This window comes from Engraulis encrasicolus, chromosome 13 (genome assembly GCF_034702125.1).
Source record: "Engraulis encrasicolus isolate BLACKSEA-1 chromosome 13, IST_EnEncr_1.0, whole genome shotgun sequence".
NCBI lineage: Eukaryota > Metazoa > Chordata > Actinopteri > Clupeiformes > Engraulidae > Engraulis > Engraulis encrasicolus.
Window position 1 is genome coordinate 24007077 of NC_085869.1, and position 18134 is coordinate 24025210.

The 18134-nt window shown below is 44.9% G+C and overlaps 1 protein-coding gene across 1 annotated transcript in view; it reads left to right on the forward strand.

Annotated features, from left to right (window-relative positions):
* Positions 1 to 18134, forward strand: part of hibch (3-hydroxyisobutyryl-CoA hydrolase) — a 50730-nt gene that overhangs the window by 28131 nt on the left and 4465 nt on the right. The window contains exons 8-11 of the mRNA XM_063213503.1: positions 6635 to 6780; positions 9164 to 9250; positions 10982 to 11040; positions 12453 to 12534. Coding sequence (XP_063069573.1) covers positions 6635 to 6780; positions 9164 to 9250; positions 10982 to 11040; positions 12453 to 12534 — 374 coding nt within the window. The remainder of the gene's footprint in view (positions 1 to 6634; positions 6781 to 9163; positions 9251 to 10981; positions 11041 to 12452; positions 12535 to 18134) is intronic.

Here is an 18134-nt window from a genome sequence, read left to right on the forward strand (position 1 = left end):
CCTCTGTTTGCTGCCCAGCTATGTGGCTGGCCACTCTGGTGCTGGGCATCTGAGGTAGACGCCAGATCAGATTCCTGTTGTGGGGCCTGGGCTGAGATTTACGGAGAGCAGATTGACTGTCCTTGAGATATGTTTGTCCCACTGAAATGCTCCCTTTTGGGCAGTGCTGTATATATTTGCTTGCTGTGTTATCCCTGTTGCCCCTGCTGATATTTATTATGTAATGTGTTTTGTTGCTAGCTGAAACCTACACGACGATTCCTGTTTCACAAAAGTGATTGTGTCGATTGTAGACGGCCATTTTGAAACTAATCTTTGTTCTGAATGGGGAAAGATGTCCTTGGATGACTTATTCGCTTGTCGGCTTGCCAAATGTGAACTTGGTAGCCACGAGTTCAGCCGCGAGCTAAAGTGTTTGTCGTCTAATGGCCGTGTATCGGCGGATCCATAAAAGGCGTTTGATTTGATGGTGTGAAATGCATCATCTTCTTCACGGGCATCCGTTGCATTTGGCGTTGTGCTCTGGATCGTGTTGTTGTTGTTGTGCTCCCTGAGTGACCCATCCAAACCTCTCAGGAACCTTCTCAGCTTTTTTGATGTTTTGGTCTGCAAGAGCACCTCCTCAATAATTCATAGCTGGGCCCTACTGTGGCTGATATGGTAGGGCACATGTTTACCGCTCGGCCGACCCGGGTTCGATTCCCGGTCCGGGTTCTTTGCCGGTCCTTACCCTTCTCTCTCTCCCAGCTCACTTCCTGTCTCTCCTCCACTATCCTGTCTCACAAAAACCAATAAAGGCTGGAAAGCCCCAAAAAAAGACTTAATAATAATAATAATAATAATAATTAATAATAATAATACATTAATAATATATAATAATAATAATAATTCATAGCTGATTCACTGTCACAAAAAACACCATGAAGCTTTAAAAGTTTGCCATCATTTAATAGCCAAGGAGTGAAGGGAAAAGTCAGCCGTTTTCTGCACTCAGCATTTCATAATCTAATTCCGAATATTTCACTGATTAACCTTAATCTACCTATTGGAAGACTTTGTGGTCATGAGTATCAGATTTGAAGTATTGAAGATAATTCAGGATAATTCAGGATTGAAGGTAATCCTGTCAGATATTCTGTTATGTTTATGGCTCTGCAGTCTCCCTGTTAACCTTTAAAGAGTGTGGGTTTTTGAGCATTCTATAAAAAGAATGCAAGATTCTAAAATTCCAAATTTTATTGAATGGCGCCCAGAATTCTATAGAACTTTCACTGCCTGAATATTCCCGTCACACCGGTGTGACGGTACACTCTTAAAGGTTTTAACCAAACCCCCAATCCTCTCTCGAATGCTGTAGGGGTGGGGATCTCAAAATATTTCAGGCCTGGGACCCCTAATGTAGCTGATAGGTTTGCATCGACCCCCTCATAATCACACCACAAACGGCAGTCAAAAGTCCTTGATTTAGGACTTGGCATATTAATAAAGATTTTTTGATTTGGAGTGCGCTAGTCAGGGAATCTTTTCTCATTTTTGAACTTGGGTGTGCAATACCTTGGACTAAAGAGTCCCACTGCACTGCTCCATTGAGGTCTTCCCCCTTGCACAGGTGAGGCATAAATGCAATTTTCGTTGTGTGCAGTATGCACTTGAGTTTCCCAGGTGGACTTTAATTTTCGCGTTCACTTCATTCAGAAGAATCATGAGGATCCTGCTCAATGATGAGAGTAGGGAGGAGAGCAAATACTGCATGTGCCCTGCAGAGCAGCTCCTTAGTCAGTCAGTCTGTCAGCCAGCCAGCCAGTCGTGAAGCTAATGCTTTTAAGACTCGCGGCTTCCTTTGCCATTCTCAAGCCTGATGTAGTGGGCTAATCCGCTGAAGCCAAAGCCCACAGACTTCAGCTTAATGGTTCAGCTCTGTAAAGATGCCAAGCTCCTCTGAGGGTGCAGTCTTCATCAACAAATAATGTTTTTTCGTTTTTTTTATTCCTGCGAGACGCTTTAGGTCAATTAAGGGACAGTGAAAGAGCAAGGTGCCCGCAGTGGACCAGGATGGCATCTCTCTGTTTTTGGCTCCTTTTGTTATTGTTATTATTTTTGTTTTGGAGGTCAGTTGACTTTTGGGGGGTGGGGTGCTTCTGACTTTCACCTGAAGGTCATTGAGGGTTGGAGAGGTCTGCAGTGTCCAGGAATAGTGTTGCGTGGCGTGTCGCTTTGGCTGAGATGCTGATTGGCCTTAAGGACTCTCACTCGGACCACCTACTCCCATGATCCATATACCGACACACACACACACACACACACACACACACACACACACACACACACACACACACACACACACACACACACACACACACACACACACGCACGCATTTTGCCACACATCTCAGCATGGAAGAACCATGCCCATGATAACGTTAAGCATGCCATTCAGAGCGTTTGAATACAGTCTCTTTGCCACACACAAACATTTGAGTAGAAATGGAAAGTCAGGCGTGAAGCCTCTCTGTGTCTCTGTCTCTCTCTCTCTCTCCCTCTCTCTCTCTCTCTCTCTCTCTCCCTCTCTCTCTCTCTCTCTCTCTCCATCCAGTTCCTGTGTGTCCCCATGCTAATGTTATGGCTGCCAGCGTGGCTCGCAGTGCCGCTTGGCATCCTGATCTAATGCAGTATGACTGGGAGCAGCCAAGTGGGTCGGGCCAAGGTCCTCTCCCCTCCCCTCCGCTCCGCACTGCCTGCCCAGGGCTGGCGGCAACAGGCACTTCCGCTCATTTCCTCCCCTCTCTCTCTCTCTCTCTCTCTCTCTCTCTCTCTCTCTCTCTCTCTCTCTCTCTCGACGCCATCCAGCAACAATATGCAGAATTTAATTACGGGATTAGGGGCGTAAGTGTTCTGTTTCCGACATGGATGTGCCACTTTACATTTGCTGGTGCATTAGCGTCAATCACTCTTGTAATTATTTCAGATTACGGTTTGTCAGACTGAGGGCTAGAGTCAATGCTGCCTTGTCTGTGGTTTTCTGTTATGTAGCCACAATAGCCAGAGGTGTTGTCACCGACTGTTGTCAGTGTTGCCAGATTGGGCGGTTTCCTGCCCAACTGGGCTGCTTAGAATGAAAAAAAGGCATTTGGGTGGGTTTTTCTGCGGATTTATGGCCTGAGAAATCAATAGAATATAGTTCAAGTTGGGTGGGATTTAGTGCTTCCTGGCGGGTTTTGAGCTTTTTTGGGCTGCAAATCATCTGTCTCATCTGGCAACCCTGACTGTTGTGCCACAAGGTGCGGGGACTGGTGTCTCCGTCTGCCAGCGCTAGGGGGGCGCTGCGTCATGGGTCACTGGTCACGGTGTCACAGAGCGTCACGTCGCTTGGTGTGAACCTCAGCGCACACACTCAGAATGATGTCGAGGAAGGGAGGAAAGGACGACTGAAATCCTCTCCAGGACAGTGTGCTGTCCATCTGTGTTTCCGTTGGTTACAGGCCCCACCCCCCACCACCAAACACTGCCCTAACTGCCCCTGCCCCCCTCCCCTCACCCCCCCAGAGGCCAGGATTAAGGGATTTTGGTGTCTTAAACTGCCCCTCTGGTGGGACAAAGCAAGTGGGCCTACAGCACCCCGTAATCTGCATTTATGATATTACATTTTCCAGCCCAGAATCAGGTCATCGGTCCTAATCCGTGATCCCTCCTCCCTCTCCTCTCTCCGCTCCACTGGTGTCCTTCAGTACAGCGTATTGGGAGGGATGGGGTTGGTTCCCATTTGTTCTGGATGTTCTTTTCTGCAGTGGACAAGACAGTTAGCTGGATTGTCTGCCCTTTTTTTTTCGAAAGTATAATTTGCCAATTTGATCTTCCCAGAGTGCGGTATTTTAAACTTGTTGTTGTGTTTTTTTGTCCCATCCGGACGGTAATGCAATAATACATTGTATTTGAAGACCTGACAATTGGAACATTTTGCACTGTGCAGCACAAGCCTTTCTCTCCATTATGTAACGCAGTGGTTCCCAAACTTTTTCAGCAGGGACCCCCCCTTTGGACTTTATATTCATATTAATATTATCACGCCTAGGCAATTTTTTGTCCATTAATATTACTAGATTTTCCATCAATAGTTTGTCCGCTAATATTGCTACAAATAAACAGGCCAACAAATACATCTATTAGCTGTTAGCTGTTCACCTGTGGATTTCCCGTTTTTATGTAATGTCCCTTTTGTCCACGATCCCTCTTCGATACCTCCGCGACCCCCAGTTTGGGAACCACTGAATTGCAACGGACATATTTGCCCCATACTTTAGTTTTGTGGTGCTTGCTGAAGTGGATTTTGCAGCCGAGTCTAATTGGCCTATTTCCCCCTGTACCCAGTCGTCGCCACTGCCTCAGCTGCTGCCTAATGGCCATGCAACGTGAAATTACTGGAAAAGCTAACCAGAGTGTTTTCCATTAGGTCCTCCTGACATTGCATGGCATTTCACTTCTGGTTCAGACATATTGCCTTAAGAGTGAGGCTCGTTCAGTCGTTCAGTAAATGTTGTGGTCACTGAGAGGCTGGGTTCTTTGAGGTGTCCTGATGTGTCTGTAGTGTAGGCCTTTGTTGGTTCCTGAGAAGGAGATGCTGTGTTTATCAGGCCTATAAACATGTCAAATATCAAATATACACAGCTGACGATTTCCTTGTAAATGTTATTGCTGCCTCGGGTTGCTCTAAGCGGTTGTGCTTAGTCGACTCGAGTGTGCTCTCTTGTCTGCTATGAAGCCTTTTCTTCTTCTTCTTCTTCTATGTCTCTGTTGTTGTGGCAACATTTCAGGAGTGACTGACCACCCCTCACCTCTGACAGAGCTGCTGTCATCAGATGTTTGACCTCTTATTGTTTGTGTGTGCCAGAACATGACATTGACTTTTTCTCTCACCACCAGAGAGTATCATGGTCTGCTTCTGTAGTCACAGTGCATGTTGACATGCATGCTTCTTATGGTGTAATTCAGATTTTCAATGTTGACGGCATCCATACATCGCCAAACCATGTCAGTCCCACAACCATGCTTGACTAGCCAGATGATGCAATTTTTGTGTAAAACTCACTTGTTTACCACCACACATGCTTGACGCCATCTAAAGCAACTTTGTTTATCTTGGTCTCAAGAGAGATGAACAGACCAAGGATATGGATCACTGGAACCATGTTGTGTGGTCTGATGAGACCAAGATAAACAAATTGGCTTTAGATGGTGTTAAGCATGTGGTAAACAAGTGAATTTTACCAAAAAAGTGCATCATCTGGCTAGTCAAGCATGGTAGTGGGACTGACATCGTTTGGGGATGTATGAATGCCGTCAACAGTGGAAATCTGAATTACATCTAAAGAAGCATGCATGTCAACATGCACTGTGACTACAGAAGCAGACCATGATACTCTCCATAGGATATCATTAAAAACGCACACCCATCTATTTTAGCCAGGTGCAGACTCAAAATGTACAATTTCAATGTACTGAAAGGTTGAAACACACACCGATGATCTCCCTTTTAATCCCTTTTCATTTCGAAATGAAAAAATGAATGTAGTTGCTGCCAAAGGTGGTTCTACAAAGTATTAAGCAAAGGCTGTGAATAATTTTGTAAAAATGATTTATTTGTTTTTTATTTTTTATAAATTTTCAAAACTGTCAAGACAACTTGTTTTTCACATGGTCATAATGGAATAATTTGTGTAGGATTTTGACAACAGAGATTCATTTGTAGCATTTGGAATAAGGCTGTAAGATAATAAAGTGTGAAAAAAGTGAAGCGCTGTGAATACTTTCCGGATTGACTGTACTGTATGTGGGCTGATCGCTTCCTCACATTCGTGGATTACTGTATGTGCTGCATGTGTGGGGCTTGCTGTCTTAATATGTTGTTATCTCTTCTTACTATGTGTGGGGTTTGCTCTCTTCACATGTCTTATTATGTGTGTGAACCACTGTCTTCATGTTTGACCGGTGTCGTGTAGTACGGTTTACCTCCAGGCCAGTTTCCTGGCAGCTGGGGCCTATTGGTGAGGGAGTCAAACTTGGAATTGCTAAGTGAGCTGTAATGTAATGTAATGACCTTTCATAATGTGTGTGTGTGGTGTACATGGATTTCCCGTTTGTAAACAATCCCTGGTAGCGCACTGTTCAACCTCTGATTGTTGGAAACTGCTGTCACTCAAAAAATGCGCTCACATGGTTGGCATGGTTAGCATCTTGACCCTCCTTGACCCTTGACATCGCAAATCTTTGTAAACGGAAAACCTGTATACTGTATTTTTTAGGCCCTTTTTAGATTTTTAGATGTTGCTAAGGCAAGCAGGCAATTTTCAGAAAGCGTGTGGACCTCATCCCCATCAATTTTGGGGCCTAATGGTTAGGAAGTCGGCCTCGAGAGTCAGCCTTGGGATTGCTAAGTGAACTGTAATGTAAAGTAATGATGACCCTTCATAATGTCTGTGTCTGTGTGTGTGTGTGTGTGTGTGTGTGTGTGTCTGTGTGTGTGTGTCTGTGTGTGTGTGTGTGTGTGTTTGTGTTTGTGTTTGTGTGTGTGTGTGTGTGTGTGTGTGTGTGTGTGTGTGTGTGTGTGTGTGTGTGTGTGTGTGGTATGGTTTGCCTCCAGGGCTGTTTCCTGACGTGGGGGGCGGCTACTTCCTGCCCCGGCTGCAGGGCAAGCTGGGCATCTTCCTGGCGCTCACCGGCTTCCGCCTCCGCGGCCGAGACGTGCTCCGAGCCGGAGTGGCCACTCACTTTGTGGAGGCAGAGAAGGTACGCAGTGTTTTTGCACTGATTTGGTATGTTTTTTTTTAGGGATGCACCGATACCGGTACTGACGATACTGTAGTATCGGCACCCGATACTACTCATTATACTCGTACTTGTACTCGTCAAGCACTTGCCGATACCAGGAACGATACTTCTATTACACAAAACAATGTAAAATCTTGTCACGTTCTGTGGACTTGAAAGCAGCATGGAAAAAAGTACCACCTCATACATTTACTCACATTTAAATCTACATGGAAATGGACAATACAAATATCACAGGTGGGAAAAACCAAGGCCATGCATTTATTTTCATTGTATTTTGGTGGTAAAAGCCTTTTACTAAAAGGTATTGGTATCGGTACTCGGTATCAGCAAGTACGCACATTAATGTACTCGTACTTGTATCGGTTTTCAAAAAAGTGGTATCGGTGCATCCCAGTCTGTTTTCTTTTTGCTATAGTTTGTTTTTTTGTTCTTTGTTTTGTTTTTTAAAATAATTTTCATTCTTTTTCTGGACTGAGAGCTAGGGCACTGCCCAAGGTCTAACTCGCTGAGTCACCAGCAGCCAGTGCCAATGCTCAGGGTGCCCGGTGGCATGTGCCAGGGCCGAGTCACAGCAACAACAAAAAAAAGTAGCAGCCTGCCCTGGCTGCCATTTGCTGTTATTCTGAAAAGAAAGAGAGAGAAAGAAATCGTGGGTAGCGTCCCAAACATAGGCCCTGCAGGAGGGGGAGAGAGGGAGAGAGGGAGAGGGAGAGGGAGAGAGGGAGAGGGAGAGAGGGAGAGGGAGAGAGAGAGAGAGAGAGAGAGAGAGAGAGAGAGAGAGAGAGAGAGAGAGAGAGAGAGAGAGAGAGGAGAGAGAGAGGAGAGGAGAGAGAGAGGGAGAGAGAGAGAGAGAGAGAGAGAGAGAGAGAGAGAGAGAGCGAGAGCACGCCAGAGAGTGAGAGAGAGAGTGAGAGAGAGAGACAGACAGAGAGAGACAGACAGAGAGTGAGAGAACGAGAGAGAACGAGAGAGAACGAGAGAGAACGAGAGAGAGAGCTGGAGAGGGAGAGAGCGATAGCGCTTCATGTGGAGTGATAAGCCCACTCAGCAGTGCTGCTCAAGGGCATGGCACCAGGCGACCTCAGCAGGCCAGGTCACTCAGTTAGCGGGAGATGGGAAATGTACATTACAAACCCAACCACCACTACAGCCAAGAGGAACACATGTGAAGCCAGTCAGCTAAGGGCATCCAGAGATCCCAGTGATGTATAGTAACGACCTAACGAGTACAGGATATGTGCATGATTGTTCTCAGTGGTAGACAGTCCTTCACTGCAGGTGTAATTACTTTTTAATGTGATGTGAGGTGGTGCTCTGCCATGTAGGTCACATGTTGACCTCAAGAATAGTGACCATGAGATCACGATTGGCTATATACTGTACGAGTATGTGTCGTTGTTTTACAGGGCATCGTACATCAAACGTACATCAAAGTGATTTGATTTTTTTGGTCTTTATTGATGATAGGACAGTATGAGAGGTGGACAGGAAGTAAATGGGGAGAGAGATGGGGAGGGGTCGGTAAATGACCTGGGCCAGAATCGAACCCAGGTCGCCTGCGTAGCAGCCCAGTGCCCTACCGTTAGAGCCACGGCACAGCCAAGTGATTTCGATTTTAAGCCAGGGTGTGGATTACCTACATAGCCTTACCCAGTACATACCCAACCCAGTAAAAGTAAAATAAAACAAAACTGGGATGAGTTTCTCAAAAGCGTAGTTGCTAGCCAGTTAGCAACTTGGGTATTGCCAATGGGAAATTCCATTGCAAGCAACAAAGTAGCTAATGTAGTCAGCACACTGTGGTTTCAAGAAGCGCACCTCTGGATCGCCTTTTCGGTCTACTGAGCTACTTTTGCCAAACTACTTTTGCTGTATTTCACATAGCCAGAATTTTCCAAATACATTCTCATAAGCTCTTAACTCCCTTGAAATGTTCAATATCTGCCCTCTGGCCTACGAATCAGTCATGGCGGACTTTTCTTCATCTCCCCCATCTGCTCCCAGTTTATTTCCCCCTCTCTAGAGAGGCACACATCTGATTCGGCTGCCTGTCCGGTAGCACCAGCTGTGACACAGCAGTTCTGTTATGTGAAATCAGAGACGGCGTAGCGTGGTGTGCTGTGGTGTGCTGTGGCGTGTGTGATTTCTTCGATAGTGCAGTGTTGCAGCAGTGTTTGTTTTGATATCGTTTTTATAGGATACTCTCCCACTGCTGTAAATAGGATGACTGGATTACCACCTGATAGTGATATTCTCTCTCTCTCTCTCTCTCTCTCTCTCTCTCTCTCTCTCTCTCTCTCTGTCTTTCTCTCTCTCTGTATCCCTCCCCCCACTCTAGATGGGTGCCCTTGAAAAGGATCTGACTGGCCTGAAATCTCCCTCCTCCAGTGATGTGGCCCAAGTCCTGGACTCGTATCAGCAGCAGGTGAGCTAGCCTAGCCGTCAGGAGCATGGCATGCACTGTAACACTGTAGCCTTACCCAGTACATACCCAACCCAGTAAAAGTAAAATAAAACAAAACTGGGATGAGTTTCTCAAAAGCGTAGTTGCTAGCCAGTTAGCAACTTGGGTAGTTGCCAATGGGAAATTACATTGCAAGCAACATAGTAGCTAATGTAGTTAGCACACTATGGTTTCGAGAAGCGCACCCCTGGATCGCCTTTTAGTTCTACTGAGCTACTGAGCTAACTGTGTTTGTTGCCCTGGCAACTGCCTAATTGGTCCTTAGTGTCCATTAGTCAACCCATCAGTGTATTTTTTATTTTATTTTTTTACTGTGAGAATAGAGTATATCGGAGTTCTTTCTGCATCCTACATTAAATGCACCCCCTATCCATCCACATCTTGTCTACCCTCTAATTCATTCAAGGATCAAAGTACAGTGCTTTTTGCATGATTGTTGTTTTTTTATGGGCCTCTGCTTTGGTATATTTCGACCTCTGAGTGGGCGTGGTTCCTTTTGTAGATTGAGATGAATGAGTGGGCTGGAGCGATTGCTCAGGAACAGCTCAGCAGCTCAGGAGATTGACCGCAGAAATTTTGTCCTTTGCCCTTAGAAATGTAGGCCTAACGGTAGGGCACTGGGTTACTACGCTGGCAACCCGGGTTCGATTCCGGCCTGGGTCATTTGCCAATCCTTCCCTGTGTCTCTCTCCCCAGTCCTTTCCTGTCTCTCCTCCTCCACCATCCTGTCGGAAATAAAGGCGAAAAAGCCCTAAAAAATAAATATGAAAACTCCTACCGTTGGAAGGATAAAAAAAGTAAACAAAAAGAAGTTTGTAGATTGCTCCTCGTTCATTGCCTACTCCGTTTTATTTGTTTGACCTGGTGTTGTTTGCTTATGCCCTAGTTAGGCATGTAAATGTTCAGAGGTGTTGATTGGCTTGCAGGTTGTGATGACGTGACGTGGCGTGGCGTGAGTGATCTGAGTCGTATTTTATGTGTTAAGTGATTTATGAGACAGGTTGTGTAAAACAGTAACACACCCCCATGTAGCAGTAATCAGGGAATCGCGATGCTCTCTGTCTCAGTGCGTAATGGTGCCCATATTAAACAGGCATGACCGGGACGTGGACACAGCACACTGTCCTATTGTGAATGTGACCTCGAGAACTAGCCAGTGCCAGCCTGTAGACTGGACAGCTGACTCTGTTTGCTCAGAAAAAGTAGTTTGCATAGTGCTGGCTTTTGTGTGCATGTTAGCTTCTTGTCTGCTTAGCTGCTTGTGTGCTGAGTTTCTGTGTGTGTGTGTGTGTGTCTGTGTGTGTGTCTGTGTGTGTGTCTGTGTGTGTGTCTGTGTGTGTGTTTGTGTGTGTCTGTGTGTGTGTATCTGTGTGCGTTTCTCTCTCTGTCTGTCTGTCTATCTGCCTGCCTGTCTGTCTGTGTGCATGTTTGTGTGCATGCTTGCAGCATAATTTGGTTTCAGTGTTGCTTGCCTTCTGCATTTTCCCCTTATTCAGCTCACATTATACTTCACTTGTACGACCCTGGGGATGAAACCACGTTACTGCATGTAAATGTACCTCGGCCTGGTCAGATAATGGATACCATGATGGAACTGTGGACTAATTGAGAATAAAAATGTCAAGGCCTTACGCACGCACGCGCATACACACATATGCACGCATGCACGTGACCTGTGTTTTGTACTTGCAGAGTGGGCTTGATGCAGACAAACCCTTCGCCCTTGAACAGCATATGGAAGCCATCAACAGGTAACAACCGTTCAAGCATTTTCGTCTCGGTGATTTTTCTCTAATCTCTTTCCCTTTAAGCATTTGATTGACAAACAGGAATTAAAAATAAGCAATGTTCAACAAGCATGTAATAATTTGTATGTGTATATATATTGGGAGATAATTGAGGAGAAGTTTACGGATTGCCATTACGGATTGTCGGGCTACATAATTATAATAAAGTTGTACAAAAATAATACTTTGCGTTTTTAAATAGCCAAAGGCTACAATGTTTTGTGTCTAGCACAAGTGGAGGAGAAGGGGACGGGACAGGGCATTGGGAGGGAAAGGGAATAATATGAGTGGCGCCTGAGAAACGGGATGGATTAAAATAGCTTGCATATTCCCAGAATATTTGTAAATCTGGTAGATCAAGTGTCTCGGGGCTCAACAATAGCAGCAGCCATTTTGAAGCCGCATGAATTTGCCAGGACACAAGTGGAGGCATTCCTTCGCCTGTAGCTCAGGAGTTAATTCGAAGGGCCTCTTCAAATTTTAGAAAGTCCTCCAAGGGCCGTGCTTTGAACACAAACAAGGATGTCCACCTGCACTTTAGGGCCTATATTGAATGTGGCCACCTTTTACAACATACCCCACCTTCACTAGGTCCCATGAAAATATAATTGAATTGTATTGCAAATGTCATTTCTAAGATTCCTTCACAAAACATCTCGTATTTCTCGTGAAACTGCATAACATGCTTTAGCTCAACCAGACACCCGAGAGTTTAAAAAAAACAAAACAATAAACCTGAGCAGAATTCCACCGTGAAAGTGGATCACCTCAGGGGAGCAGCTAAATGACGTCAGCTGAGGTCACACATCCAAACTGATTTGAGATGCTACATAGTACATACACAGTCCCACAGCCGTCTTCCTTCCTGTGTTGTGGACCTGGTTCATGGGAAACCCTGAGCAAAACAACACACAACACAACACAACCCTTTGGTGTGTTTCAGGCCCTCAGGTAGAACAGCGTTGGTAGTGCTGCCTGCGCAGTCGCTTCAGAAGTTCAAAGGACCAGCCACTGAGTGTAATCTGTGTTGATAAGCTTTGTTCTGTTGCTGTAGGGGGCGAAAGCGGTCCGTCTTATCAAAGTTGGCTTTTCTCAAATCACCCAGACGGCGTGCAAGTGGTGTAGCTACAGTACGACTGCATCGCAGATGTGAATTATTTATGTAAACACTTCCGTGACATTTGTCTCTGTGCCTTCTGGTTGATTTCACCTTGGCCAGCTGGGGGTTCCACATTAGGGTTACACAGCAAATGAATATTGCAGCACGGTTTGTCTCAGTGAGGTGTGGATAGGGATAGAGAATAGTCTGTCTGTTAGTAGTCAGTCTCTCATCAGATGATCTAACTGTAACTTGTCCTCTGTGTCTGTCATCGCAGGCTGTTTGATGCCAGCAGCGTGGAGGGAATCATTGAGAAGCTGAAGACCGATGGCTCCCCATTCGCCAAGAAACAGGCGGAGGTGAGCATAGCTAAGGGGACTATGTGTATACAGTATATTTACTTACTGTAGATTTACACTCACGGCCGCTACATTAGGAACACGTGTTGCAACTGTTCATTGAGGCAAATTTCTGATCAGCCAATCACATGGTTTCAACTCAATGCATTTGTGCATGTAGACATGGTCGAGATGATCTAATGCAGTTCAAACCGAGCATCATAATAGGTAAGAAAGGTTATATAAATGACTTTGAACATGGCATGGCTATCAAGTCGAAAGGGCTTGATTTGAGTATTTCAGAAAAAAACTGATCATCTGGGATTTTCACACACAACCATCTCTAGGGTTTACAAAGAATGGTACGAAAAATTAAAAAAAATGCAGTGAGCAGCGATTCTGTGGGCAAAATGCCTTGTTCATGGCAGCGGTCAGAGGAAAATGGCCATACTGGTTTGAGTTGATGCAAAGGCTACATCGAAGTCAAATAACCACTCATGACAACCGAGGTATGCATAAGAGAATCCCTGATTACACAGCACATCAAATCTTGAGGCAAATGGGCTATAGCAGCAGAAAACCACATTTGGTGCCACTCCTGTCAGCTAAGAACAGGAAAATGATGCAACAATTTAGACAGGCTCACTATAAACGACACAAGAACATTGGAAAAATGTTGCCTGGTCTGACGAGTCTTGATATTTACTGCAACACTCAGTGGAATGGTCAGAATTTGGAACATGAAAACATGGGTCAACCCTGCCTTACATGAACGTTTCAGGCTGGGGATATAATGGTATAAGGATATTTTCTTAGCACAATTTTGGCCAATTTGTAAAAATGTATCTTTGTTGGAATGCCACAGCCTACCAGAGTAGTGTTGCAGGCAGTTCAGGCAGTTCTGAAGGCAAAAGGGGGTCCTACCCAGCAGGGCTTAACACTAAGCCCATACGCATAGAGGTAGAAAATAACACTAGAGAGGACCCCGCCCCCCTTTTACGGCAATCTGTAGCGGCCATTATCTGTAGGTAGATCAGAGAAATGGAAATTAATGGAGAACAAGGCTCACCTCTGTCAAAAATGGCTTAATCATGTGAAAATGTCCATCAACACACTATACAAGGACAATAGTTGAAGTGTGTTGCTAACTATGTTCATAAAATATATTATTTGATTTTTAAATGTATTTTATCGACTCGTATGATTTCAGTAGATATGTAGCCTGACATTTCAAATCTGGTCTTTGATTAAAGTGTTACTTTATATTTACACAGTTTTAGTTAATTTCTTGACAGGGGTGGGCGTGTTCTCCATTGACTTGCATTGCCTGAAAGTACCTACACTACCTACGGAAGTTGGGAAGCTCCATCTGCCATTTCCCAGTGCTGTCGCAAATTGCTGTGTCCTCTCTAGTGTTATTTTCTATCTCTATGCCCATACGACTTTGATGCTGTCGACCAACGTTGACGGAAGCACGTGAGCGAGAACTTGTTGTCATGATGTGGGTGTTATTAAATACAGCGCATTTACAGTCGGCCACAAATATGAACGAGACGATGAGCTCGCACCGGTTTGCTCTACTAACACACCACGTGTGAGGAGTGGGGGGACAGGCAATGAGGAGGAGCTGAAGTGGGGACCTGCGCAAACTTGTGTAGAGGTGTGAGACAAGACCCATATACACACGTGAGTGAGTTGTTGACCAACCAGTTCATGGGCGTGTGACCTCGGAGGCAGTCCGCCGACGAGCGTTGAAGGGGATAAGCAACTGCAGAGGTTGCAAGATCTGACTGCAGCCGCATTCATCCCGCGATAGTTTTACACCATGTGACATGTCACCTCGTCAACGCAACGTCGACGAAATTTCGAAGTTTGATAGGAAATCTAACCGTCATGCAGCATTTTCATCCAGGGTGCATTGCTGTCTAAATGTGCATGCATGCGTTGATGACATCTCGATCGCACCTACTAACCACGCCAGGTAGCCAAATGCGGGTGAAAGTTGGCGTTGGCTAGTAGATACCGAAGGTTCACTATCCATAGAGTTCTTCAGTAACGCGGAAGCATGTAGTAGATTGTAGTCTTTCATGTTAGCATTTAAGGACTTCCTGGTTCGTATCGGCTTCCGGCCTCCATTGGGAATGAATAGGGACCAGTTTCAAATAAGCTCCGAGTGCAAGCACGCGCTTAGCGAACCCCCGCAAACTGTCGAGGGTGTTAAAAATAGGCTGTAGGTATGACATGGTTGATCATTTTGTGTCAAACTTCGACATAAATACGATGTTGCGTCCATATGCTAAACCCGGAAACTTTTGGCGACTACAGAAGCGGCGCCTGTATCTAACGTCATGTACGTGCGGAAGGTTGTACCCATGGCAACCAAAGGAAAGTATGTAGTTCGGAAGTTTTAATGATCAGAAAGGGGTTAGCAATATTGAATTATAATCGTCATGATTTAACATGTGAATACACCAACATGATGATACGATCCGTTCCACTAATGAGAAAGGGATGCGGGGACACGCTAATGTTCGTTGTTGGCGTGCAACTTATATTTTTGCCAAACCTGAATCTCTATGGCGAATTGCAATGTAAAAAATCGCCATAGAACCGGAAGTCCAAACGCCGCATACAAGTTGACGTCAACGCTGAAGAACTCTATTCTAGCGGGTCCGTTACTATTCTGAATGATGAGGCACCGCATTTCCCCCCCGACCGTCTTTGCTACAAAAGCCATGCAATGCGATTTCGCAAGCCTACAATACCCATGAAGCACCTGTGTCACGTGTCACCTGTGTGTCACGCACTCCAAGAATCTGATAGAGCTACTAGTCTTGCGAAGAGGAGTGGCAGCGAGCTACCGGAATATCAGCGTGCGTTTGGAAATGTCACTGAAAACCTCATCGTGAAAATAAAGTAGCGAAGTTCATCTCAACTGACCTGTTTTGCGATCTGTCATTAGTACAATACTTAGTAGGCCTACATTAAAATGACCAAGGCGAGAAGAAAACACGCCAGTCTGTCTTGTGAAAGTCTTGAGACTAAAGCGCAGTGATAAGACAAGGACACATGCGGCATTAATAATGTTCGGTTTAAATTATTTTCTGATTCGCCTGTATGTCTTCATACCTTAATATTCCTCCATGTTTCTTGTGCTGTTGTTCCCGACTGTCAAACGGGCTTAAATAACGCGCAGTAGGCTAGTGTAGCCTTCCAGACTGCATTTCCCTTGCCCGTTTCGCCTTGTTGCGTCCGTTATTTTAAACAACTCAATATTAAACGAAATGAAAGGAAGTAGTAGCCCCTTCTGTAGTTACCGCATCTGTGTGCGCTTTTTAGTGGATATAAGAAAATATTCCAGAAGAGGTGTTATTCCATATCCATGACCGAGGACAGGTGAACTTGGCAATGACTTTTGCTATCTAGGGCCTACTTTGCGCATCAATTTGGACGGCGACCTCCACAGATTGGCCCATATGATATGAAGAAAGTGCCTTTCAGATCAAAGACGAAAATATTTTGCTCTAGTGTAACTTACTTACTTACTAACTTACATTTGTGCCCTTCCACAACACTGTGCTTGGTGTTTCTGCATGGTCAATATAGGCTATGCCATTCCTCAGATCAGTAAATCTGTTCTTTCCATAGCATGCATGCATGGACCAGTTAAGGCCTAACAATTCTAATTATTAGGCCCTATATTATATTATATTATATTATATTATATTATATTATATTATATTATATTATATTATATTATATTATGTTATATTATGTTATATTAGCCTACATTACATTATTACAGCCTATTATATAATTCATTAAAGCTGCTATGATGGTTAAGAAAATTGTGGCTAGTGAAAAGGCCCAATGGCTAGTGAGTCAGGAAAACCACTAGCCAAAATGGCTGGTAAGCGAAAAAGTTAGTGTCAAGCACTGCTACCCAGCATTAGAGAGGTGTTCCTAATGAAGTGGCCGGTGAGTGTATATGTAAATACTGTACAATGTAATGGTACATAATCGCCTTGTTTTAATTGTTTGTGTGTGTCCCATTCCATCTTACTCTCCCTTTTTATTCTTTGTGCGTGCGTGTGCGTGTGAGTGTGAGCGTGCGCGCATGTGTGTGTGTCTGTGAAGGATGGTTTTATATTACAAAAATGGCAGAGAATAGGCACGACATGAAATGCTCTTGCACACGAACTCCGTTGTCAGCAAGTAAATAGACAAGATCATGTTCAGCCATGTGTAAACAATGCTCCGCTGCATTTAGCAAAGTAAACAACTTTGTTTATGGTGGATTATATAACTCTCGGCTTCTACTACAGTACAGGCCCCTGGCTTATAACCTTGCTGGTCAGCTGGCATGGACGGCCAGAAGCCAATACTAGTACACAGCTGATTTAGGAGTAAACCAGATTAAGTTAAGAGGTAAATCATCTAATAGAAGAGGCATGTTCTTAGGAAAATGAGGACTCCAGGCTCTTCTATTAGATGATTTACCTCTTAACTTAACCTCTTTTACTCCTGAACCAGCTTTGTAGTATAGGCCCCAGATGCCTACACTAATTAGAGGAACTCTGTGCCAAGGTCACTGGCTCTCATGTCAGGGAACATATGGACGTAGAAAAAAGTGAACAAACGCTATACGTGTACATTTATGCGAAGCCAGTGAAGCAGGAAGCTATATGCACCGCTAGATGCCTAATAGCCACAAAATGCTTAGCAGCTGTGGGCCCTGGACAACCTAAAACACACACACACACACACACACACACACACACACACACACACACACACACACACACACACACACACACACACACACACACAGTTAGTAAAGGCACACATTTGTGATGACAGTCTCATTAAAAAGGCAGTTGCGCCAAGTAAGCTCTTAATAGGGTTATGGCGTTATCCTCTGAGTCTTGGCTTAAGCAAAAGGTGCTGAAAAACACCTAGATTTGAAGAGCCTGCTGGGAGGATGGGTCGTAGCAGAGCTGTAGGAGTGTGTGCGTGTGCGTGTGTGTGCGTGCATGTGTGCGTGTGTGTGCGTGCATGCGTGCGCGTGCGTGCGTGTGTGCGCATGCGTGCGTGCGTGTGTCTGTGTGCGTGCGTGTGCACGTGTATGGATGTTTGTGAGAGATGGGACGGAACTGACAAGGCCAGCTGTATGTCATCTTTGGTCGTGGTTTCAAAAAGCCCTCTGTTGTGCTCCACCGCTGCCTATTCAATTGCGTAATGTCAGGCGAATCAATCGTAAGTCATCAGTACCAAAGAGAAGAAAGCCTATTTGTGTTCATGAGTGGTATCGCACAGAATGCGGATGACGTGTATGTGTGTGTGTTTGTGACAGTCCCTCACTGTTAAGTTTTTGAAAATCCAATTTGTATGACTGCAATAAGGCAGACACATGAAATCACACAACTTTGGAAAAACATCATCAAAACCTAGTCAGATGTACAGAGGAAAGTGTTTCTTGTGGTCTGATGATGCAACACAGTTGTAATCTATTCTTCAGATAGCAAGACGAGCCTTAGCCATCTAGGTGATGAAGTGCTTGTCGATGCAAACAGTACTCTTCCAAAGGCCGGGCTCAACCTTAGTGTTCACCTCAGCGCAGC